Source organism: Dendrobates tinctorius, unplaced genomic scaffold (assembly GCF_039654945.1).
Source record: "Dendrobates tinctorius isolate UK_male_01 unplaced genomic scaffold, ASM3965494v1 ptg000083l, whole genome shotgun sequence".
Taxonomy (NCBI): domain Eukaryota; kingdom Metazoa; phylum Chordata; class Amphibia; order Anura; family Dendrobatidae; genus Dendrobates; species Dendrobates tinctorius.
The window spans coordinates 24,917,802-24,944,619 of record NW_027361751.1 but is presented as its reverse complement, the minus strand read 5'-3'; the positions used below and the strand labels follow the sequence as shown (position 1 = coordinate 24,944,619).

The 26,818-nt window shown below is 43.4% G+C and overlaps 1 protein-coding gene across 7 annotated transcripts in view; it reads right to left on the bottom strand.

Moving 5' to 3' along the window:
• Positions 1–26,818, bottom strand: part of ADAMTS6 (ADAM metallopeptidase with thrombospondin type 1 motif 6) — a 405,198-nt gene that overhangs the window by 61,801 nt on the left and 316,579 nt on the right. For all 7 annotated transcript variants that reach the window (XM_073584243.1, XM_073584241.1, XM_073584240.1 and 4 more), the window contains 5 exons: positions 12,464–12,597; positions 10,037–10,160; positions 4,830–4,910; positions 2,115–2,278; positions 1,298–1,436 (listed from right to left, as the gene is read on the bottom strand). In XM_073584243.1, coding sequence (XP_073440344.1) covers positions 1,298–1,436; positions 2,115–2,278; positions 4,830–4,910; positions 10,037–10,160; positions 12,464–12,597 — 642 coding nt within the window. The remainder of the gene's footprint in view (positions 1–1,297; positions 1,437–2,114; positions 2,279–4,829; positions 4,911–10,036; positions 10,161–12,463; positions 12,598–26,818) is intronic.

Below are 26,818 nucleotides of genomic sequence, written 5' to 3'. Positions count from 1 at the left end.
AAACTGCTGCTGGTACCAACCTATTGTGCGGTACCACCAGTGGAACACCGTCGCACCACACACTCTATACGCCGTACACACCACACTCACGCAGTCTCTTGCGCAGTACCACCAGCAGAACACCGTCGCACTGCACCTGTGCGAATTCCATGCAGGTGCAGTGAATCATTCGGCTGATCCTGGCGGCAGATGTGCGACTTGTCTACAGGCAGAGGAAGCCGGTCACATTAAAAGGGGTTTTCCCATGAACCAAAGTTCATTTAAAAAAATTGTGTCTGACCGTGTACAGAGCATACCACATCTCCTGGGCAGGGGAGGAAGCAAAAGACAATACTGACATTACAGCAGAGGATCACAGAGGACTCATTTTGTGAGGTAAAATATTTCACTGACTGTTTTTAAACAATACTTTACCTCACAAAATATATCCTCTGCGATCTCCTGCTGTAATGTCAGTATTGTCTTTTGCTTCCTCCCCTGCCCAAGAGCTGTGGTATGTTCTGTACATGTTCAGACACAGGGGAGGGGTGAAAGAGAGCACATGGGGGAGACAGCTCAAACGGGACAGCACATTAGGGGAGAACACCGCACAGGAAGGAGAGAGACAGCAGACAAGGGGGATAGCACATGGAGTAGACAGGTCAAAGAAGAGAGCACAGACGGGAGAAGTCAGCACATGGTGAAAGAGAGAGTGGATAGGTGGGTGAGCACATGGGGGGAGAGAGTCTCAACGCTGCAAAAATTGCCCCCATCGTAACATTACCGCCCTCCTGATGCGATAGCATCAGGCCTCCATCTAGTTTGTCCATAAGAGGTCAATGGATTCTGGAGAACACAGAAGTAAAGGCTGACATTCTAATGTGTATGGAGGGCTCCAAACTTTTCTCTGACATATGATATTGGGGATGGATAAGGCTTTTTAAGTTTTAATCCCGATTCCTTTGTTCCCTATGAAGAGAAGCCAATGCCAAGTCAGAGTCAGATGATGAGTGTTGATGCGGTAGTTATCAAAGATAAATGGGCACCTTGAAAAGTTAGTCCTGTTCTGCACAATTAAGAGGGGAAGATGACATTACGCCTATCAATACTAACCAGGATTCATGCATAATTGCAAGGTACCATGCACATGTTCTATCTTAAAGACACGGGGGGGGGGGGGGGGAGGAAATTCATCAAGAGGGAAAGTTTTAAAGTCAGTTTTGCTCACGTAGGCATTTTCACAAAATTTATAAAATAATTTGATAAATTTGATAGAGCTTTATATATAACACTTTCTTGTACAGCGGTGACATCCTACCTCCAGCACAGGTAGCTGAACACTCAGACCAAGGCAAGTGATGCCAAGAAAATCCTACTTCATTATCTCCACTGCCCGTTCGAGTGATGGGGACATTAAATTTGTATCGTATTCCCATGTTCTGTTCTTGAAGTAAAATCTGGGGAAAAAAAAAATATTGTAATCATTTTTTTTTTTTCATCAAACCTTTGAAAAACAATATTTGGAGCTCTCCACAGTACAAGTTATGATTTTATTCCAATGTTGCTTTTTGTAATAAAATCTTTTGCAACTTTTACAACCACCCCTTATTTTATACGGTTATCATTCTGTGTGCGTTTTGATTCTTCTTAGCAAATTAAATTACCAAGTTAAGTAATTCTTAGCAAAGCCAAAAAGAATATCTCCAAAGTACAAGTCAGTGAAATTTCCTGCTTCACTGAAGGCGTAAGAGTAATGTTTAGTGACCATAAAAGGCCGGTTGTACAACTGCAAACATTAGTCCGAAACTATTTGTAATTTTCACTATGGAAATAAAGTAATTGTAGGAAAAAAAAAAAAAAAAAAAAGATATTTCGGAGATCCACGAATACAGTATTATATACCTGAAGCAAGTTGGACCCTGAATAATGACATATCACTGCTAGGAAAAGCATTGGAATGGTTAGATTTTCCTTTACTTGGGGGAAATATTCAGTTTGTTGCTGCAGCCCTGTATCTAAAACACCTGTCAAGCAGAGTCGCTACTTGGCATCAAAACAAATCCCCCCCTGCTCCTCAGACTACACCTCCGAGGATAGGCATTGACATTTATTGAAACTGGACATCGTCATTTTACCATTACGATCAGGCTTTCTGTTGTTGGTCCTAAGGCCTCTAGTGATTCTGGTTCATCAGCTGGGCGTTTGTAATGAAAGGCGGTTCCGGCAACATCAAACTTCCTCGGCCAGTCTATAGTCCACGCGCCATTTATAAAATAGTCATCGGAGTCAGATTTCAGGGCTAGGGCAAAAAAAAAAATGTTAAGTTACTCTAAAATACATGAGAAGAGGAGAGATAAAGATTCAGAGACATAGTAATAATATCCGGGGTTAGTGAAGGCACAAATCTAAGATTACTTGCTCAGTTTATAGTTTGTAGTTTGCAGGGATGTCATGGATGATTCAGTTTTAGAGTCCTCAAGTAATATTCTACATGAGTGTTTCTTAGCACATGTTTGTCAGGGGCACGAGTGACATCCTTGTGAAATATGCAGCAAAATCATTATCTATATTGTAGTGTGGCTAACGTGTCACATAGTCGATAGGAGGTTAAGTGTCACAGAGATGGCTTGTCTCTGTGATGTAACCCAAAGTATTTTCTCTAGTGCATGAAAGCACTAAGAGGTTTGTTTGTTCTACATGGGACCAGGTTGCGGGTAGCTATGAGAGATGGGCGGGTCTGGCTGCCCACATACCTCACACTTGGTGTAGTTACAGCCTATATAATGGAGGCTGTTTGGCACATGGTCTGTGTTTTGGGAGGGAGAAGGTCTCCTGAGTGTTTGGCTCCAGGCCGAGCCTGAATACCAAACACTAACCCAGCCTGTGTGCCCACAGGCCTGGTGAAGCAGAGCCCTGCTAAGGACATTGTGAATTTGTTTTGCCTAATCTAAAGGCTGTTTACTTTCTATTTGTGCTTCTGGGGTTTATGAAGCAATAAACGCACATTAACTTTTAAAGGAACATGTTTCCGGTCTTCCTCCCGTCACACCCGAGTGAGTGCAAGCCCTACAAAATTATAAATAAATATATATATATTGTAATGCAGCGGTGGCCTGGCAGGGCAGTGACCCAGGAAAGTTCAAAATAAAGTCTTGTTTAATGTACAGCGTACTCACAAACATAAAGTACAACTGGTCCCCTGGTACACAGCCGGGAAAACAAAGACAGTCCGTGACTGGTAGCCATAGGCGACTATACCCAATGTACGCTGGGGTGCCAGGCTTTAGGCTCCATTTGGCCCTGTGTTGCCTCACACAGAAAGAGCTCTGCAAAAGCCTCCTGCTTGGTCTGCTTCCAAGACCAACACTGACACACCCAAACCCTCCTGCAGGTTTTTTTTCTATCCACTAGATTCTGTGACCATGGACCACTGGTAAGATCCGGGCTGAAGGACACGGACAGGCCCCACTACTTTCCTGCAGTCTGTTTCAAAAATAAAAGCAAATACCGGGCTTTCCTGAACTACTCCTTGGTCAAAAATAGCTTGACCAGGATCAAGCTTACTTTTATTCTGCCTTGTGACTCACAGGCATCCTGCTGTGACCACAAGGTATCCCAGCGGATCTAATAAACTGCTGAGCGCATCATGGGGGACACACAGCGACCCTCGCATATGACACCAGTCACTGCCTCAATATATTTATTTATATATATATATATATATATATATCTCCAACAATGTAGACCAGCTCACTCCTGTGAACCACCTGGAACCTCAGCTGACTTGGTTAACTCCGTTGTGCCCGGATCTGGATGTAGGAGTCCATCCATACAAATGTGAACAACGACAAAGCAAAGTTCAGCAATAACGTGAGCAATCCAGGATGCTGTTAAAAAATTTTTTCTTTTTATTCATAAATCCATTAAAATGCAATGGTCCAAGCAGTTCAAAACAGCAATAACGCAGGAAAGTCGTGCAGATAGGACTACGCGTTTCAGCGGTAGAACCCGCCTTCTTCACGGTCCAAAATTTTTTAACAGCATCCTGGATTGCTCACGTTATTGCTGGACTTTGCTTTGTCGTTGTTCATATATATATATATATATATATATATATATATATATATATATATATATATATATATATATATCTATCACACACACAATCTATGACTACTCTAGACTCCAGTCAAGTTTCATCATTAATTGGGAGGGCACTGATATACTAGTTCCTGAAGCCCACCCTCTCTGCTTCCTGCTGTGTCCTGCTGTCTTTGCTGCTCGTTTCCTGCTGCTGCCACCACTACTGTTAACGTTCTGCTGCCATACTCATCTTCCTACTTCCTACCAACTATAAAAGGTCGGAGCACGAAATAGGACCTTTATTATTTCAACGTTAAACGTGCAATTCAAGCAAAGAACAAAAAGCTTTTGGCTTTATTTTTGGGCCCAGTCATGCAGTGGTGTGTGAGCAGCTAAGAATATAGAAAGGTGCTTCTTCCTGCGCCAAAAGTAAGCTAAACATGTAAGAAAGCAGAATTGGAAAAAAAGTCTTCAACCTGCAAGCCTGATTTCAGCAAATTTTGTTTAGTGCAAGAGGAGGTGCAAGCTCAGCTTAGGAAGACTTGGTGTAATTGGAGCTGAAGGCCACAGCTTCAGAGTCATCAATATGGTAGGTGGCCAGACTTCCCTGCATTTAATAACACTAATGTGAAGAGAAAGAAGGTCTTATCAATGAGTGGGAATTAAATCTGGGTCTCGACAAAAACTCCTTATCCGGGTTTTGTTCACTATGTAGGATCTAGAGCCAGGACCGAGTTTGGAATGAGGTGGGTCAGGGCCAAACTTACCGATATAGTTCTTTGACATAGCAACTTCTTTAATTTCAATGTGAACGGAGCCTCGTGGAATTTGAACGACTTCCATGTAACCTAGGAGGCAAACGGTAACCTGTTATTACTAGATCTAAAGCCTTCAAAACCTAGACGGCTCACTGATGATGTCAAAGATTAAAGGACATGCAAAGAGGGTGACATGGTGGTTATGGTACCACCATACTCAACATCAATAAGGGTCACAGAGGCCAGTAAGGATGTTTAACCCCTTCTCGCCCTTGGCATTTTCCATTTTTGCGTTTTCATCTTTGCCCCCCTTCTTCCCAGAGCAATAACTTTTATATATTTCAGTCAATATGACCATGTGAGGGCTTGTTTTTCATGGGAGGAGTTGTACATTTGAATAACACCATTGGTTTTACCATACAGTGTACTGGAAAACAGGAAAAAATTTTCCAAGAGCCGTGAATTTTTTTTTTTTTTTTCTACCATGTTCACTAAATGTTAAAACTGACCTGCTATTATGATTCTCCAGCTCATTACAAGTTCACAGATAAACAAGTACAGGTGCTTTTTCATTGAAAAACAAATCCAAAGTTTGTGGAAAAAAAAAAGAATGGTGCCATTTTCCGTTACACGTATCATCTCCTTGTTTTCGGGATCTTGGGCTGGGTGAGGGTTTATTTTTTGAGCGCCGAGCTGATGTTTTTGAACTTATAAAAATATTTAAAAAATAAAAAAAAATTATCCAACTTTGATTGCTTGTGCTATACATAGCAGAGCTAAAGCCCTGCTATGTGTAGCAGAAATCATTAATGTCGGCCACTGAGCGGCTGTCATAGATCAGCAATGACAAGCACGAGGGTCTTCTGCAGACCCCAGACTGTCATGCCAACCCATCTGCGGCCTGCGATCATGTGACTGGCATGCCGATGGGCGGGTTTAGTGACACTTCCAGCAGCATCATATTAAATGCCGTTGTCAGAGATTGTCAGTGGCATTTAACATGTTAACACCCGCGGGTGGATCGCGATTCCAACTGCGGCTGTTGAATGTACATTACAGCTGATCAAATCAGCAGTCATGCGCCTGAAAACATGAGTGCTCTGCGCCAGAACCCGCATCACAGAGGGGTTAAAGCTTTAGTATTATCTTTAGTTACATTAGATAAACTTACCGCATTCGTAATTGCGATACAGGCAAGCCCATCAAACTGACAAACACATAGAAATCAGCATTCGTATGATACAGTAGGTCATAAAAAAACTGCGCAAAGGAACAATCTATAACAAATGAACGAGAGCCCACTGAGTCTCACTGCTTAATAACCTATTTTGGGAATCTAACCATTAACATGTTTAATCCTCTAAAAATCACTCCAAGCTTTGACTGAAAACATTTTAATGTGGATATTAATGAACAAGGGGTATAAATAATACCAAATAACCAATGTGTTACACTATGCTCGCTAATAAATGCCAGGGTTTTAGGAAGACATCCCTGAGAATCATTGCTATATTTTTCCAAGGTCTCTAAATATCACTAAGACATGTCCCGAATAATTGCCGTCTTGAGATAGTCATGTGCTGCTTTGTCCGATCTCCAAAATCAAAACTAATCAGTGGTCTGAGTGTATACCTACTTACAGGGTCTCTGCCAGCAAAAAAAGTCTTACGGCTCTTTCAGATGTCTGTAATAATCGGTCCAATGTCGGATCGCAATGCACAGACTGGCCGCACATCTCCTGACCTGAGTGTGAGAGCCTCTTAGGAAGCCTCATATGAAGCGGTCACGCTCGATTCAGGAGATGTGCAGCCAGTCTGTTCATTGCCATCCAACATCTGACCAATTATCACAGACATGTGAAAGAGCAATTAAACATGTGCAGTAGTCCAATTGTGAGTGCAGAGGCAGGAAGACAATGGAGTTGTGTCGCCTTGCAGTCACTTGTTTCCCGTCATCAGTGCGGCGGTGGCGGGTGTCGTAAACAGTCAGTGAGCTATAATCACTCCGATCACTTCCTGACTGACATTCAGCTCTGCACACTGTAGGGATTCACATCCTCAGGTAGGCATTAGCTAGAGATAACATAGGCAATGCGGTTTAGTCCAAACATGTGCAGTATTATTGCGTTCATAAAACCCCAAGGGATTCAAAACCGAAACAGACTCTTCTGGACACAAGGTATAATAGCAACTAAACAGTTAATTCAGCAGGCACACATGTCAGTGTGGGCTCCCCCTAACAGGTTACAGTCCTTTCTCCCAGAGCAAACTTTATACACAGAAGAGGTACGGTCCTACCAGTCTCGGTATCCCTTTCAGCCTGAGTTCCAGCACCAAACAGAAGTGTTCGGCAACTCTTTACACAGTTCAGGCTGTAGCTTTCTCATGTTGTTATGCTGCAGCTCCAACACACAGGCTGCTCAGCTTTCCTAGCTGACATGTGTAATCTCCATTCAGTGAGATTCTAGCCTCGTTTTCTGTCAGCTACAGCTAAGATTTTGGCTGGTCACTAGCCAGCTTCAACACACTCCACTCTGCTCAACATCCAGCAGACTCTCAGCAGTCTGACACAAGGTGAAGCCATTTCCTGGTTTTTAGTCAAAGCTAGCCATGTGCATCTAATTAAGACCTACAGTGCTAAGACTTAACACTATCCTTCTTGGCTTTGCTGCAACACACATTGCACATAGACGGTACGTTATGGAGCAGGGTGTCATTTAAGCAGTGTGGAGAATAGTGTGCTCACTGTGTACTTAGCACTGTCTGCTCACAGCTCCGGTGACACCACGATGACTGGAAGCATTTTCATCCTGATGCCGCAATTCCAATTTAAAGATGATATTTACCTGTAGATTACCTCTTGACGACAGGTAAATAGTTTGTTTTCCTGACAGTTTCCCTTTAAGGTCGATTGCAGCCTTATACTATTCACAGCAAAATATGCACGTTACATTTTGTTATGGACTGTGATGTAGATTTGCAGCAGGTCTTACTCATAAATGGGGAAGGTGTGGAACCTGTTGTGAAAATCTGCAACATTTCCTCAACAGAATGAGCGTACCACAAATTTGAAAATTTGCAGAATGCTTGTTTTATCAATGTGGTGGTCCAAAACGAACATTTTAATCCTAAGTGTCTAGCTACTTAATTTAATCTAATATATTTTCTATTATATGCCAATTAAAAATTCCCTCTCTACTCTAACTGCTTTATTTTTTTTTACTACCTCCTGTTTGATGGCACTTCTTTGGAGAATCCCAGTGCATGGTGGGGCACTTGAATGAAACTTCATCAGAGGGCAGATGTTGTGGTCTCTACTGCTACCTCTGCCCCCACTGTGAAGCGAAGTGTCATCAGCGATATCTGTTTCAGGGACGGGACTAGTACCTGTTCTATTGGTCATGCGTTGGTTGTCAATTTCGACGTATGCTCAGCAGGATCTTGTCACTGTGCAATATTCTTTTTAATGCACAAATGTAGGTAACAGCAAGTACACAGGATGCAGTGACGAGACGCGAGACTGAATTGAACTTTGGCTAAAGAACTTTTATGAATTTGAGCCGCTAGGGCTATGCTAAGCAACCAAACCAAAACAATAACAGATATTGTCCTCGCAGGGACTATGCACAAACAAGCGCGACTATGCACAAACAAGCACGAGAACACGACTAATCCGGCAACAGCCGGTTGCTATAGGGCCGCGATATGGCAGACTACGGGTCCTTATTTTTTACAGTGTCACTTATCCGTCCTGACGTCCCTCGGCGTCTCTGATGAGGCTGCATTGGCATCGCAGCCGCTGGGCCCAGCTACTGAAGATCTGTCGTAGTCTTCAGGCGCCCCAGCGCCCAGGAGGAGTTGGGGCACAACAGGCCCAGAAGGAGTCCTTTGATGAGGTGACCCCTTGTAGACACAGTGGGGTTCGGCTTGTGAGCGAGTTTAATGAGACTCCAGTCTCCAAGCAGGGTTGTGTCGCAGTTCCCAGGAGTGGCGGTTGGCAGGCCACGTGCACGGCCTAGGCGAAGAGTTCCCCTGTAGGCGGGGAGTAGGCCCCAACTGTGGCGGGGTGACGTCCACTGTGGCCGATGATGAAGATGCCGCAGTCGCGGACTGAGGCGGGGCGGCAGCAGGCAGGCCGCAGCCATGGGCTGGAGTGAAGTGGCAGCGGCTGCGAGGGGCGGCGGACCAGCCGCAACAGGCTGAAGCACAGCGGTAACAGCTCCGGAAGACAGTGGGCAGGGAGCGACCCCGGATTGGAGTAAAGCGCAAGTCTCTGATTGGTAGGTTCGTCGCTTACTCTCCGCAGGCCACTGAAAGTCTCCCCTCTGCCGCTGGACTCTTCTCAGGTCACCGTCTGTTACTCTGGTTCTCCCAAAGTCCCGCAGTCTCTTGCTTCGTGTCTGCCGCTCAGCCAACTGACTCCCCTGCGCGCTCCCTGTCCCTTTTATACTCGCCCCTCCCCTTGTTGTCCTGTCGCTCTCAGCCGTCCACTCTCCTCCTCCGTTCTCCGGGTACTGTTTCCTTAGGAACCTAGATGGCAGTCCCCTTGGTTCTGGCCCGGACACTCTGCAGGGGCCCTCCTCCCTACACAATGACAGTGCTCTCCCTTACCGACTCTGATGAAAAGTGACAAGCCGGCAAGAGAGCGCACTGGCAGTGCACATTGTAAGGAGATTATGCGAGGTTGCTTGGTTTTACATGTCCATTTGTGGGGTTCATGCCCAAAAAGAATGCATTTTAAAATTGAAGTAAATGGAAGCAGAGCAGGCCCAATGATTAAGAGGTCTGTTCTGCATTCAGTTATATGTCCATGTTTAGAATAGGAGAAAAAAAAAAGGGTACATGCAGAATATTTTGTATTGTTCAAAGAATCTAACATAAAACATGAACCAGATGGGTCCAAAATAATTAATGAGGTTCCTCTGCTTCCATTTGAATCAGCTAGCATCAGTTCTGTTTGGTATGTATTCTCCAAATTCCCCATGTGAACAGAACCTTACACTAAAAATCCCATGTATTGTGCTATAATTTGCTACAATCGAGTGATAAAAGATAGGTCTGGCTAGTTAAACTTCTTAATCCATTCAATGTAAATCTATGTAGGCAAAGCTAGAAATAACTGTGTTCCTTTTATGGGAAAAAAATTCCTTCTGGACATTGAATACATGCAATACCCCTTTTTTTTTTTTTTTTTTTTTTTTTTTTACAGATACTCACCTCCTCTAGGTAATGAATCATTAAAGAATCCCTCTATTGCTTCACAGGTGCTTCCATCTCCACCACATACACGGCACCTATCTTCTTTAGCATCAGAGCCCAAAATGTTATCACAGCCGACATGCTACACAAAGGGAATTAATACATTAAAAATGTAAATTAATGAATAGCATATTACAATGATCCACACTTCAAAATTTACCGAAGTCTAAATTACAGTGAGAAATCTTCACCATTCAATATACTATTGAAAGTGGTATTTTGAAGCAAGAAACTTCTAACAGAAGAGAGCCATTGTAGATAGGATATTAATATAGGTTGAACATGACAATGACAATATAATAATTAATGATGAGTGAAAATGCTCAGATAAGGTGTCGATATGACTCGCGGCTGTTCGACAGCTGCAACACGTGCAGGGGTTCCCTGTTTGTTAGGCAATCCCTGCATGTGTTGCGGATGTCAAACAGCCGGGAGACATGCAGGAGCATGGTCGCAAACATTTTTCGAGCACGACGAAGACCCTGATAACACCTTATCAGAGCACGTTCGCTCATCACTAATCCTAATCTTTTTAAGCATTAAATTGCATTCCACTATTTTTGCCTTCTGGAAGAACCTGGGAGATTTGACAACTCTTCCAGGTGTCTTAGGTGCTCTCCCCTTTATCCGAGAACCTACAGGACCTACTGGTAGAGTCACAAGTAAACCTACACTCACTGGCCACTTTATTAGGTACACCTGTCCAACTGTGTGTTAAGACTTAATTTCTAATCAGCCAATCACATGGCGGCAACTCAGTGCATTTAGGCATGTAGACATGGTCAAGACAATCTCCTGCAGTTCAAACCGAGCATCAGTATGGGGAAGAAAGGTGATTTGAGTGCCTTTGAACGTGGCATGATTGTTGGTGCCAGAAGGGCTGGTCTGAGAATTTCAGAAACTGCTGATCTACTGGGATTTTCACGCACAACCATCTCTAGGGTTTACAGAGAATGGTCCGAAAAAGAAAAAAAATCCAGTGAGCGGCAGTTCTGTGGCCGGAAATGCCATGTTGATGCCAGAGGTCAGAGGAGAATGGGCAGACTGGTTCGAGCTGATAGAAAGGCAACAGTGACTCAAATTGCCACCCGTTACAACCAAGGTAGGCAGAAGAGCATCTCTGAACGCACAGTGCGTCGAACTTTGAGGCAGATGGGCTACAGCAGCAGAAGACCACACTGGGTACCACTCCTCTCAGCTAAGAACAGGAAACTGAGGCTACAATTTGCACAAGCTCATCGAAATTGGACAGTAGAAGATTGGAAAAACGTTGCCTGGTCTGATGAGTCTCGATTTCTGCTGCGACATTCGGATGGTAGGGTCAGAATTTGGCGTAAACAACATGAAAGCATGGATCCATCCTGCCTTGTATCAACGGTTCAGGCTGGTGGTGGTGGTGTCATGGTGTGGGGAATTTTTTCTGGGCACTCTTTGGGCCCCTTGGTACCAATTGAGCATCGTTGCAACGCCACAGCCTACCTGAGTATTGTTGCTGACCATGTCCATCCCTTTATGACCACAATGTACCCAACATCTGATGGCTACTTTCAGCAGGATAATGCGCCATGTCATAAAGCTCGAATCATCTCAGATTGGTTTCTTGAACATGACAATGAGTTTACTGTACTCAAATGGCCTCCTCAGTCACCAGATCTCAATCCAATAGAGCATCTTTGGGATGTGGTGGAACAGGAGATTCGCATCAGGGATGTGCAGCCGACAAATCTGCGCCAACTGTGTGATGCCATCATGTCAATATGGTCCAAAATCTCTGAGGAATGCTTCCAGCACCTTGTTGAATCTCTGCCACGAAGAATTGAGGCAGTTCTGAAGGCAAAAGGGGGTCCAACCCCTTACTAGCATGGTGTACCTAATAAAGTGGCCAGTGAGTGTATGTGTTTGTAAGACTGTTAAAAAACAGAAGTTTGGGCCAGCAACTCGCTCACGTAGAATAAATAGTCACATTTTTACTCAAAATTATGGGGCCGATTACTCTAAGCTTTTACGATGCAAAAGTAGTGCAAAAGCCTTGAAAAGTCACAACATTTTCATCTTTTTGCATTTTCATAAAAGTTTGAATCTGCTCCAAAGAACTGGGGAGGAGCCGAGGTGGGGCATGTCATGGTAGACAAGTAGAATTTCTGGCACAACAGATGAATTCGCAAACCGCTTAGAAAAGGCACCAAGTTTATTAAATGGCCTACGTGTACTCTGTCAAGACTGGCGAAGCGCGAGCTTGTACTTATGCCAATCTTGATGAATTAGCCCTTATGAGTTTGTTTGATTTCAGGAGCTATTTAACAGATCGTGTAACATAAGGGAGAAGATTGTGGATAGATTTAGTCAGGCAGTGTGATGCAATCGTTAATCATTAGAACTAGTCACCTTGCACTCTCCGTTGATGCAGATATCCAGGGAATCAGCGTTGCAGCGAGTTCCATCTATAACAGCAGGGGCCCGTTCAGTGTAAAAATTATAGCCTTCAGCCAAACAGTTTAATGCACAAGATTTAACACCACCTGTGATTACAAAACGGATACAAACCTTAATATTTTATAAGTGGCCTGTTACGTGTCAAACTGCAGAGCAGAGATCGTAAGGAGCATGCAACATTTCATACACTTAAGCCGGGCTATAATCGTTTTCTTTAATAATCTTTCTTCTACTTAAACATTTGCACATTGGGGCATTAATACAAGCAATCATATATTCTGCTTTTATGCACACTTTATAAGTTAAGTCCATAAAATATAACTCTGCGTCTTCCCAAAGGAGTCGGTAAACAGGGAAAAGTCAGAATTAATAATAGGATTGCAGTAATAAGTAACTTCAACTGTTCCAAGAATAAATATAAAACTGACAAGACTTTACTCAAAATATTAAGGTTTTTAAAATGGGTTATAAAAGCTAAATATCGTCAGATTGCCTTTTTTATGGACGTGAACAAGAAAGATTTGATTAAAGATGCAATAAAATGAAGGAAAGTTTAGAAATCTCACCTAACGTTTTGGACTTTTCAGAGTTTTCACATAGAATTAAAGAGGTTTTCTGGTTGCAGAAAACTTCTGTCCCCAGGCGTAGCTCAATGTAAAAAACAAACTGCGCTTTACTCACCCTACTCACTGAGCCTCCGCTGCTACGCGGATCTCGTTTGTTGGTCAGCAGCACTGACGTAACATTGAGAGTGCTGCAGCCAATCACTGAGCTCAGTGGCTTTGCTGATGTAGGCGGCATGATGTGCTGAGCTCAGTGATGGGCTGCAGTGCTGTTGACATTATATCAGCCCTGCAGACAAACAGAAAACGGGGGAAAGGCAGCACAGAAGACTCAGCGCTAGATCTCAAGAGGGTAACTACATCACAATTGTTTTTTTTCACTTGGGACAAAACTTTTCTGAAACCTTAAAACTCCTTTAAGCTGCCAAAAGTTGGAATGTTCCTAAATACATGATTTACTGCCTGTGTTATACTCCAGAGCTGAATTCACAATTCAATTGCCTGCACGGCAGAGCAGAGATCTTCAAATGGGCTTGATTTGCTCTCTGTCTATACCTGGCCATACAGATTAGATAGCTACTAGCCAAATGTTTGTTCAGCAGACACCTATCTCTCCCAACTCACCCATACACACGAGGGTTCAACTTGGGCGGAGAGGATAAAGTCGCTGCCAGATACCTCTGGTCACGGCTTATTTCCTCAAGACTGTGGCATTGAAATTCCAAAAGCCCAAATCCTTCTCATCACCAACGTTATTTGACAAGGGAGAAATGAATGACCCTCATTCACGTCATATGGTCAGCCAGAGTCAATATCGTCTGACTTTCATTTAATATGCATGAGATAGTTAAGACTCCCCTTGAAGGAGATATTTTGGAGCAACCTTAGGGTCCCGTCACACTAAACGATGCACCAGTGATCCCGACAACGATATGACCTTGTCAGGATCGCTGGTGCCTCGCTACATGATCGCTGGAGAGCTGTCAAACAGGCAGATTTCACCAGCGATCAGGACCAGCGAGGACGCTGGTATCCAAGGTAAATATCGGGTAACTAAGCGAGCTCGTGTCACTTAGTTACCCACTGTGTACCTTGGATACCAGCTCCCAGCATCTGCTTACAGCGCTGGGAGCTCGCTGATCGTTGGTCTCCCGCTGCCACACGCAGCGATGCATGCTGGCCAGCGGGAGACTAACGATCAAAAAATGGCCGAGGACAATCGTGCACGATCAGCGATACCCGGCGGGGGGCCGGTTGCTGATCTGTGCCACACACAGCGAGATCGCTGTTGCATCACAAAATCAGCGAGATTGTGACGGGGCCTTAAGAGACATTAGAAAAGAAAATTCTTGGCAACATTAGTCCTAAAACTGTTGTCCTGAATTAAGGGAAAAAAACTTTTTACAAAAATACAGCACCACGACTTAACAGGTAGTGTGTAGTATTGAGGTTAAGGTCCTTTTACTTCAATGGAGTTGAATTGCAATAAGACAGAACCCCTGAACAGGCATGGTGCGTTTCTTGGAATAAATCAGTTATAACTGAGAAGCATTTCTTTTGCATCATGTTTCACCTTTAATGCTTCTCTAAAGGATAGACCCCAGCGATGACAAAAAAAAAAAAAAAGTCAATCTGGCCAAGTGCAATCATTCTAAGATCTAGTTTTTATTGACTTTCCAGTCTAATTTTATTGCACTTTGTAATCTGCTTCTCATCAGTCATCCTGCAACACAAAAAAAAACGGTAAAACTTTAATCTTGCCATAAAAGCAAAAGCAGAATTTTTCTCAGAAAGGGCAAGAGACCAGAGTCACTAGGAAATATCAATGCTCAAACAACCCCCAAAGTCCCAACAGATGGGTTAGAGTTACAGATGGGTATTTTGAGACTCCTGGGTCCCAATGCAAAAATTTTACTATCATAGTCTCCTCATATGGGAGAGACGAACCCTTCACTTCTTGTTACACTAAAGAGACTGTGCAACTGCATCCTCTGCACCCCCAGTTGGTATGTCGTGGGTGCTTTGGTCTCTTACCCATATAGGAAGGTTGGCATTATTTATTAGTAAAAAGAAAGTATTTCAGAATCATATACTATGGGTTTGATCAAAGAGGAAGTGTGAACATCAGTACAGGTGCCCAAGGATCCTGCAGACAAGAAGGGCAACTGTTGCATAGGTATTTAGTGCTCATTACTGTCTTATGGTCTTTTCACACTGCATGTCTGCTGGAGGTACACATAATGAAGATATCTTACATCTACATCCGACGTATGTCAATGCAGTCCAAGCAACAGCAGATACACTTATACTCAATGGGCCAAAAGGACTCTTTGAAACAAAATTATCCCACAGTTCAATTAAGAAAAGGAGATCAGAGTTTTGTTTTTTTTTAGCTAAAATCACATTTTATTTAAACAAAGAATAAAACAGAGTATATAAACCTAAAAGGCCAAGGGTATGCACAACAACATAATCAGACAGCCTTTGTAAAAATGAGCCACAGCTGACCAGCAATCTATTAAGGAGCTGACAAAAAGAGTCAATGCTTCCTGCCGCCATACAGTTGTGAATTTACACACACATATAAATGTTCAGAGTGCAAACACCCGTCTGACTAAACACTATCACAACAGAGCCCTATCAAAAAGGCATAAATAAATACATAATGTCCAAATGAAGTAACACATGTTGTGAATGGTAACGCTGCCCTGGCCTGCCGCCCCTACGCGCATTACGCCGTGGCTTCCTCAGGAGGCGTGGCTTACTAGTGATCTAAAGTTAGTATATATGTCATGGGCAACCAATAAAAACGGTACTTCAAATTAATGACATCATAGCTATGCTAGTTGTGCTATTTCCTGTGTTCAGGGTAGTTTGTATCTAATTTGTATTCTCTGTTTTACAACAGTTTGGTTCCCTGTAATAGATCTCAAGACTAGGGAAAAAACCTGGCTGGATAAAGCTTCTGATGTTTTTAAACAGAGTATATCACCTAATCTTAATAGTACCCAAAATGATAAGGGACTCATGCTTAAATATAAGAACCTGGTCAATAAAAAAAAATGCGGATATGGTGGACTAAAACTTCGCTTGATAATTACATAAAACACAAGATTATCCCTCGGGGTCTACAGATACAACTGTACCCAACTTTTGGTTTGGACGATACGGAATTGATTTCTAAGTGGGAAAATGTTTCCTCTAAATGCTCCTTTTCATTCATGGAAATTATTAATATCAAGAATATGTCAATTTTGGTGAACTTGATATTGAACTAGGTCGTCTTCAAGGTGAATTATCCAGTAAGTTTTCAAAAGAAATACTAGATAAATTTTATTTGGATTTAAATCTGGACCTGGAGAAATGGGAACAGCAGATCAGTAAAATTAAAATGAAAAAATACCAGCGTGATCTGTCGGATTATGATCAAAAGAAAGTGTTTAGATGGCAAAAGAAAGTTACAATGGAGGATAACAAATTAACTTCTACTAGAAGTCCCTCAGTATCTTCAGCTTCCTCCATGTCTAGTACTTCTACCCAAGAGAGGGAATATTTCACACCAAGACTGGTTAGAACAAGATATGGTGGGAGAGGTAGAACTGCTACAAGAAGGGAGTTCAACTCTGGTACAAGGAGGAATGATAAGCCAAAGGTATTAAACCTCTCTTCACATGTTCTTACAGATGAGCAGAGAGAGTTATTAGAAAAAGGCCTAACTTTTTTCCCCTCTCAATGTTTAGATCCCTTTACGGCAATAAAGGATGTTCATCTATTTGCGAGGAAATTAATACTTAAAAGGTTCCATGAAAAGAATAATATGGGACTATCGTTAAATTGTGAGGAAGAGAAAGCGGCCATTGAAATACTGGAAAGTTTAGCTAAAGAACATAATTTTAATGAGACGGTGAGTTCATTTCCCGTTTCATTATTTAATAAATCGAAAAAAATCCCTAATATTAACACCTGTTCGGCTGTTGAGATCTTTGTTAAAATAGTAACTAATGATATTGAGAAACTAGGATGTGATTATCATGTCAATTTTACTAGTAAAAGGAAGAAGGATATTATTGCAGAATTACAGGGTTGGAATGACATTGTATTTAAGAGGGCCGACAAAGGTGGAAATTTAGTTATTTGGCCACGGGAATTATATGAAAAACAAGCATATAAATTGATCTCTGATACCAGGTGTTATAAAAAAATGGCTTATTTTCCTTTACTTGAATATCAAAAGGAATTAGTTGATATTTTTACCAATGCATATGAAGGTGGAGTTATCCCTAAGTCGTTACTCACTACTGTTGAAACTTTAAAGCCTAAGCTACCTGCTTTTTACCTAATCCCCAAAGTACACAAAAACATTGAGGATCCTCCAGGCCATCCGATTGTGTCAGGGGACGGGGGGGGGGGGGTTGAGTGAGCTTATTTGTCAAATCATAGATTATTACTTGAAACCTTTAGTCACCACTCTTCCCTCCCATATTCTTGACACTACTGCGGCTTTAAGAAGACTAGATAAATTACATCTTGATGAAGGCATGATCCTGGTCACGGCGGATGTGGAGGCTCTTTATACCTCCATCCGTCATGATCAGGGTCTTAAAGCAGTGTCTTGGTTTTTAAGAAATAGTAATTTAGACACGTCATTGACAAATCTCTTATTAATTTTGTTGGAACTTATTCTAACACACAACTGCTTTGCATTTAAAGATCAGATATTTTTGCAGATCCAGGGTACAGCCATGGGGACGGCATGTGCCCTAGCGTATGCCAATTTATTCCTTGGCCTTTGGGAAAGAGAAATCTTTCAATGCTCCCCCATGGCTGGTATCGAAAAGGATCAAAACTGGATGAGATTTATAGATGATGTGCTATTTGTGTGGGAAGGCACCATTGATGAACTTAGGGCCCTAATGACTAAACTTAATGATAATGATTTGAACATTCATCTCACCTATTCATGTGGTAGGCATGTTAATTTTTTGGACATTGATATTCAAGTGAACGATGATGGGTCCGTTTCTACGGATTTATTCAGGAAACCAAAGGCCACAAATTCTATTTTGCATGCTGGATCATCTCATTTAAAATCCACGATACATTCTATACCAGTAGGACAATATTGACGAGCAAAGAGAATTTGTTCTACTGAACAAGCTTATCAAAGTCAAGCTGATGACCTGTATTCTAGGTTCCGTGAAAGGGGCTATGGACATAGCTGTATCCATAAAGCTTACAACAGAGTGCAAAAAGTTTCGAGAGATCATCTATTATATAAAGAGAAAAATGAGGTTGAGGATAAACATCAAGTGAGATTGATTACACCATCCCATTCTCAATGGAATGAATTCACTAATGTAATCACTTCTCATTGGCATATTTTGCTAACAGATCCCATTTTTAAAAAAAACCCTGGAAAAAAAACCCTGGTATCACAGCAAAAAGATCTAGGAACCTATCTGACCTACTCGTACGTAGTTATCTTGCTCCTAAAGAAAAAATACAAAGAGGGATCTCAGGGACAATTCAACGATTTTTTCCATGCAAAACCAGCAAAGCGTGTGCTAATACCAAAAAGGCCAAGGAGTTTTCTAATTCAGATCAAACTAAGACGTTTTCTATTAGAAAATGTCTTAGCTGCTCTTCAAAGGGTGTAATTTATTATGCCACTTGCTCATGCAACAAAATTTACATAGGAATGACGACAAGAGAACTGAGAATAAGAATCCGAGAACATGTTCGTGATATCCAAAAATCTAAAGATGCTGATGATGGAGAGCAATTGAAGACCTTGCCTAGACATTTTAGAATGTTCCATAGTTCAGAAGCAAGTTGATTGAGAGTGTTTGCAATTGATCAGGTATCCCTAGGTGTGCAGGGGGGGGGGGTGATCTGTTTAAAATGTTATCGCAAGTAGAAAGTCGTTAGATCTTTAGACTTAATACCATGTGTCCTCAGGGACTAAATGAGAGTAATGGCTTTGGGTCATTCTTACATTCATATTTGGGTCTTTTTAATCTGATTTTATTGTTTTTTTCTTACTTCTGTCTTATTTTATTAGTTCAGTATATGATTGCTCATCAATGGGAAACTATGGTGGATTGAATATCACTACAACTGGCTGTTCTATTCTCATCAATGAAACCCATAATTTGAAGATCTTTTCATCCATGAGTGGAAGCTGATATGGAATTTTTTATTGATGTATCTACTAAATTTATATTGTATGTAAATTTTTGTATTAATGCTATGGCACGTTTTTCACTTTTATTTATATTTGGTCATATTATTCATTATAGATATGAATATCTCAATGCGCTTTAGTATTGTATGATGTGTGTATTATATTTTTCATATTTTAGCATGCATAATCTATAATAATAAATGCCCTAAGCAGCTTCCGGTTCTAACAACTTCCGTCCAGTTGTAACCGGTGACATCACCGCACACCTCTTTCCATGTTAACCCTCAACACACCACTCCTCCTCAACACAAACACTCCTCTCACCTTTCACCATCTCCACTCACGTCCACTCACTCTTTCACTCCACATACGACCCCTTCTCTCACTCCGTCTCTCATACTCACGCCGTCATCGCCGCTGATCCACGATCCCCGACATCATCTTCCGCCGGCGCCATCCTGGATCCAGACGTCCTCCACGCCGGCGACATGTTCTTGCGGCGACGCCATCTTGAGTATCGTGAAATCCCACGATACTCAAGATGGCGTCGCCGCAAGAGCATGTCGCCAGCGTGGATGCCGTCGGGATCCAAAATGGTGTCGGCGAAATCTCGTGAGATTTCGCTGACGCCATTTTGGATCCCGACGGTATCCACGCCGGCGACATGTTCTTGCGGCGACGCCATTTTGGATCGGGAAAATCCCGCGATACTCAAGATGGCGTCGCCGCAAGAACATGTCGCCGGCGAGGATGACGTCGGGATCCAAAATGGCGTCGGCGAAAACACGCGAGATTTCGCCGACGCCATTTTGGATCCCGACGTCGTCCACGCCAGCGACATGTTCTTCCGGCGACGCCATCTTGAGTATCGTGGGATTTCACGATACTCAAGATAGCGTCGCCGCAAGAACATGTCGCCGGCGTGGAAGGATGTCTGGATCCAGGATGGCGCCGGCGGAAGATGATGTCGGGGATCGTGGAGGGTTAACATGGCAAGAGGTGTGATGCTATCGCATCCTCCCGATGCGATAGCATCGGGCCATAATCTAGTTTATTTAATATTAATAGGTTTTTTTACACACTGTCACTACATGATATATTGTATTATATTATAATATAGTGTAATTTTTTTTTAAATTCTTTTATTAAACATCAGGGTACAAAGAATGCACATCATACACAAACTTATAACAGGCATTTTACAAAGCATACATGCCTCTGTTCATAATAAAATATAATACAAAGAGATTGCACACACTTATAGATAAACAAGGGAATGTGTACATTTCTTTCCAAGCGTATGTAAAGAATAACTGTTTATAGGTTTCCCCATATGTATCTCACTCTAATTTCACAAACCTTGTCATGTCATGCAACAGTAAGAACTAACCAAAACTACTAAACTACAACTACCACTACATCAACTAGTATACACTATTTCCGTAGCCTAGTTTCCTATACCATATTATGTCGCGTGTGATGTTCAGTGTTACAACGTGAAGTGAGAAGAATTCCACCTCGCCCAGATCTTTTCAAATTTACCCGGGCATCCCCTATTTTGATACAGCCTGCGCATATATGGAACAATTGAATTCACCAATTTAATCCAAAATCTAAGGGAAGGATCCGAACCCCCCATCCACCTCAGTGCCAGCACCTTCCGTGCCATAAATAGCGTCTCGCGCAAGAAGACCCCAGCATAGCGATCCCAAATCTCCTCCTCCCATACCCCAAACAAGCAGACCGATGGTTCTAGAGGGACAGGGGCCCGCACCAGGGACGTCAGTAGTGTAGTCACTAGAGTTGAGCGACTTTGGTCGGATCGGGTTTCGTGAAACCCGAATGAAACAAAATAAGTTTCAGATGAAACTCGTCCGACTAGAGCAAAACAAAGTCGGAGTTTCGTCCGAAACCCGACCCCAATGCAAGTCAATGGGAAATAAAAGTCGGACGAAACTCCGACTTTTTTTGCTCTAGTCGGACGAGTTTCATCTGAAACTTATTTTGTTTCATTCGGGTTTCACGAAACCCGATCCGACCAAAGTCGCTCAACTCTAGTAGTCACCTCTTTCCAGTAGTGTAGAATAATGGGACATTGCCACACTATATGGATAAAATCAGCATCTGGCGAGTGACATCGCATACATTCTGACGATTGAAGCCGACCCATCCTAAAAAGTCTCAACGGAGTCAAATATGATTGATTTATTATATACAATTGGATCATTCTGTTATTAATAGATGGTGATACAAACGGACTCCAGAATCTCCTCCCACTCCTCTCTTTGCGCATCAGGGATGAGACGTTCCCACTTCATCCTTATAGAGCTTATGGCCGATTCTGCCCCTACTGACAGCATATATGTGTACAAGGAGGATATAAGACCCTGAGAATTAAGAATTCCTATCAGAGGTAAAGATGAAAGAGTACGGTCCACACCCCCATCCCTCACGTGCGACTGAAGAGCCGATCTCAGCTGCAGATAGCGAAAAAATTGAGATCTCGGAATATCATGTATGGCCTGTAATTGTTCAAAAGACTTTAAGGTCCCCTGGTCATACAAGTCTCCCACTGACGAGACGCCACACTGGGTCCAAAAAACAGTGGATGGGTGATTCAGCAACTCCGGAAAGTAGTTATTACTTCACAGGGGCATTTCAGCTATAACATCCTTAAACCCCATTACCTTCTTAATTTGTCTCCATGTTAATCGTGCCAGCCTGAGCAGGGGTAGCAGACGTGGGACATTAGCTTTCTCCAGCTCAAGGAAACCTAATGGGCAATCCGCTTGAGCAATGTGAAGCAGGTTGCTTTCAGAATTAGGGAAGCAGTTAGCCGGCATCCATTTATTTAAAGCTTTAGCCTGCCCAGCCAAGTAGTATAGGAAAAAAATCTGGCAACGCCGCCCCACCTCCCTTCTTTGGAAAGTGGACAATTTAAGTTTGGGCCTAGTTTTCCCCCAAATAAAGGACGTGACCAGAGAGTTAAGATTGACAAAAAAGGACTTGGGCACCGCTACCGCACTGTGCTGGAGCGAGTAGCCAAATTTAGGGAGCAATATCATTTTAATCAGGTTAACGCGTCCAGCCACAGATAGTGGGAGCTTACTCCAGGACGCAAATTTAGTTTTAACCAGGTCCAGCAACGGGTGGACATTAAGTTGTAAATCAAGCGTATTATTATTAGAGATGTGAATGCCCAAATATTTAATACTAGATACAATAGGCAGCGAGGAGAGAGCCTCCAGCTGGGGCATCGGAGCATGGGAAAGGGGTAACAGGGCAGACTTCTCCCAATTTATATGTAAACCTGAATATTTACTGAATCTATCTATAAGGGATATCACCTGTGGCAAAATTTCATCCACATAATTCAAGAATATCACCTTGTCATCGGCATATAGGCCTATGGTATCTACCCGACCTGCTATATCTATACCTCGGATATTAGGGAAGGACCTTATACGTATTGCTAGTGCCTCAATTGCAAGGGCGAAGAGAGCCGGGGAAAGAGGGCAACCTTGACGGGTTCTCCTATGCAACGCGAAAGACTCAGATATAGAATTGTTTATTATAATACGGGCCTTAGGTTTCATATATAATATTTTGATCCATGTTATAAATTGATTGCCAAAGCCATACCTCTGCAAACATACGGAGAGGAAAGGCCATTCAAGAGAGTTAAAAGCATTGGCAGCATCTAGCGATGCCAATGCCCATCTATTGTCTGGCACCAGGGAGCTATATTGGACTATTGACTGGACTCTTCTGATGTTAATAGAAGTACTTTTGCCAGGCATAAAGCCCGTTTGATCTGGATGTATAAGATTCAATATAATGGACTTCAACCTGGTAGCTAGAATCTTGGTAAAAATGTTATAGTCCACATTCACCAATGAAATGGGACGATAGGATCCACATTCCAAAGGGTCCTTCCCCTCCTTCTGAAGCACTATGATATTAGCCCCTTAAAAGGACTCAGGCATAGAATTCCCTTCCCATATTCCCCGAAATACCTTTACCAAAAGTGGCGTCAATATATCCCGATACTTCCTATATAGTTCAATAGGTAACCCATCAGGTCCAGGGGCCTTCCCAGAAGCCATATCTGTCATAGCCCTATCTATCTCCTCTGCGGTGAACTCAACGTCCATAAAGGCTCGTTGTTCCGAGTCTAATGTGGGGAATGATATATCGGACAGATAGTCTAAACACCCCAAAGTGTCAGTCACTTTTAGATTCATATAATGACCTGTAGTAATCCTGAAAACAGCCAAGAATAGCCTCGGTCGAAGACACCAATGTACCGTCCATCCTGCGGATCTGCAGTATCATATTAGAGGTGTTATGTTGGCGCACCAGATAGGCCAAAAATTTGCCAGTCTGATTCCCCAATTCGAAATAGGATTGAAGAGTAAAGAATAATTTACGCTTAGACTTAGTGTCCACTTGCTGAGTATATAGCCTCTGGGCAGCCAGCCACTCATTCCTGTTCCCGTTGGTTTGGTTAGATATATATGTTGCCTCGGTGTCTCTCAGTCGTTGCTCCACCTCGTCATCCCTCCCTGCGGTTACCCGCTTAATATAAAAAATTGTGGAGGACAAGCAGCCCCTCAGATATGCTTTAAGGGCATCCCAGAATAAATTAATATCCCGGGGTTCCGGGTGTGACGCGATGAAGTAATTCAACTGATCAATCGTTCTATCAGGAGAACCCATCAATTTTAACCAGAAAGGATTTAACTACCAAGCTATCCCATTGTTTACTTGCCCATATTTGAGTGTAAGGATGACCGGACTATGGTCTGAGATCCCCCTACTTCCATGCTCTATATCAGTCACCCACATTGCCAGACCGCCAGAACTGAATATATAGTCTATGCGTGACAGAGAGCGTTTCGTGGATGAGTGACAAGTGTATTCCCTTAACTCAGGATGACGCATTCTCCACAAATCCAATCACCCGCCACCCCCCATAAATGATAACGGGGTTATAGTTGTTGGGGTGGACCCCCCGGTCGCTTCATCATCCAGCCTCAATTTATCAAGGCAGTTATTCATGACCATATTAAAATCGGCCATACAAATAACATCTGCGTACGGGGAGTTAAGGGCAAAACTCATTGCCTTCTGCAGGATGGATATACGAGCCGGAGGGGGGTTATAAATACATAAGACCACATATTTTCTGGTGTTTATCAATGCGTGGACAAAAATGAAACGACCCTCAGGATCCCTTCGAGTTTCCCTTGCTTCCCATCTGACGTCTTAATGTATCAACAGTGAGACCCCTCTCGAGTGGCTGGTATGAAATGTATGGGCTGACCACTGTACCCAGGGCTTCTGCACGCACCGCGCTGTATCCCTAGTCAAATGTGTCTCCACCAAGGCCACAATGTGAGGATGGTAATGTCTGACCTGTGAGAACACCTTGACCTTTTTTTCGAGGAGTTTTTATTCCCCTCACATTCCATGTCATACATATTAACTCCAACCCCATATTTTACTCCTCTGAACATGGTGCATAGTATTACCAGGGCAAAGTTTAGAAACATCACCTAGAGATTGAAATCGTTGTTGACTGCGGTTATAACCTAAAAAAACCCACTACGGAAAAGAAACAAAGTGAAAAAACAACGAACAACGTAGGAGCAGAGTCCTGTACTCCCATCACAAAACAAACAAGGGGATACCATTACTGAACCCAGTGTCCGGTATTGTTGGAAACCTGGACTCCATCAAGTAAAGCTCCAATCAGCCGATTAATATAAAAATTCCAGTTGGCAATAGATGCATTAGGATTCTTTTCCAGCAGACCCTCCATGGGATCGCAGCCACCCCGCCGCCTCCGCCGGATCTGTAAAAAACAAAGTAGAACCCCCGTGGACCACCCGGAGCCGGGCAAATAGAGTACACAATAATCCTCTCCCCTAGATGTCTCTTGACCTCCGTAAACTGCGCCCGTTGCTTCTGGAGTTCCGCACAGAAATCCGGAAAAATCGAGATCGTGGCATTGTTGAACTTAATCGGACTCTCTTGCCGTGCCAGTCATAGAGCCACGTCTCTATCCCTGCAGTTAAGAATGCGCGCCAGGAATGGTCTAGGCGGAGCTCCCGGAGGAAGAGGCATAGTAGGGACTCTGAGCTCTTTCCACTGCAAAGATTGAGGAGAATTCATCGCCCAAAGTAGTTTTAAGCCAGTCTTCTAGGAATTGCTCCAGATCTTGTCCCACCGATCGCTCCGGCAGGCCAATAATTCGGATGTTGTTCCGACGTATTCTGTTCTCCAGGTAGTCTACCTTTTGCCTCCACGCATTCATGGAGCCTGCCACTTTCGTCAGCTTAGCTTCCATGGGCGTGATGGTGTCCTCCACCAGGGATACCCGCGTCTCCACCTCCGTAATGCGGCCCTTCATGGCTTGCATATCTTGTCGGAGGCGTTCCACCTCGGTGTATACGTCCTCTATCTTCCCAGACAGAGACGTCCTGGTCAGGGAGATGGCCTGCATGAGTTGCTCAGATGCCTGTTTAAGGGTTAATTCCCCCTGCTCACACTCCCCACCTTCAGAGGGGCGACTCTTACGTTGAGCTTGTGTGGGGTTATTTTTAGTGGATCTTGAGCCCTCAGGATGGTCTATTCTGGCATATTCTTTTAGCTTTTCAGCCGCCATTCAAGATCCCTTGGAACGGCTCATTTTAAAAGCAATAGGGCAAAGCTGGGGAGCAGGAACCATGCGCTCTGGAGTCTTTGAATCAGAGTGACAGACAGGGTATGACAAAGGTATGGTGACTGCAGGGTCCCAGGTGTAACACAGAACCGCAGCGTCTCACAAGGGGGCAATATCCAGTCTCAGGCGACAGGCAAGGGCCCCCACAGCCCAGGAAGTAACCCTCAGGGCCCCACAGGGATCACAGCCAGGAAGGAATCCAGGTCCCACTAGTTATGGAGCTGGCAGGGTGGGCGATATGGTGAATAGAGGGAAGCGGGGCCCAATTTTTCAGGGCACACACCGCTTGTCCCTCACAAATAGTCAGTTTGTCTGCTCACTGTTCCCTGTTTCCTCAGCGCTGCAGTGATGGAGCCTGGCACCGCGTCTCTCACAGGCAGAGCGCGCGCCTCCAATATGGCCGCCACCCCGTGCAGGCCCCGCCGGCTGCCCGAGTCCTCAGAGCCGCAGGCACCGCAGAATCCAGCCCCGCTCTCTAGCGGCAATCCAGGAAGGACCCCGGGTCCAGAGGGGTCAAAGCCAGGCAAGTGTGCCCCAGAAGCAGGGGGTCCGCCGGTCGGATGCTGTCAGGATGGCAGGAGCTTCCACCGAACGCGTCCTCACTCAATCGCCTCCATAGCCACGCCCCAATATAGTGTAATTTTGATCATAATATTCACTTATTTTAGCCATAATTTTTTGCATGTCATATGCCAAGACATATACATATAACGGGCAGGTTAGTAGATGGATTTAGACTTTATTTTTATTCTTCATTTTTTGCCACTATCACAATGTGTCATAGTTGGGGGATGTGCGCATGCCTGGCTGTGTATCTGCTTGAGGTGTTCGCA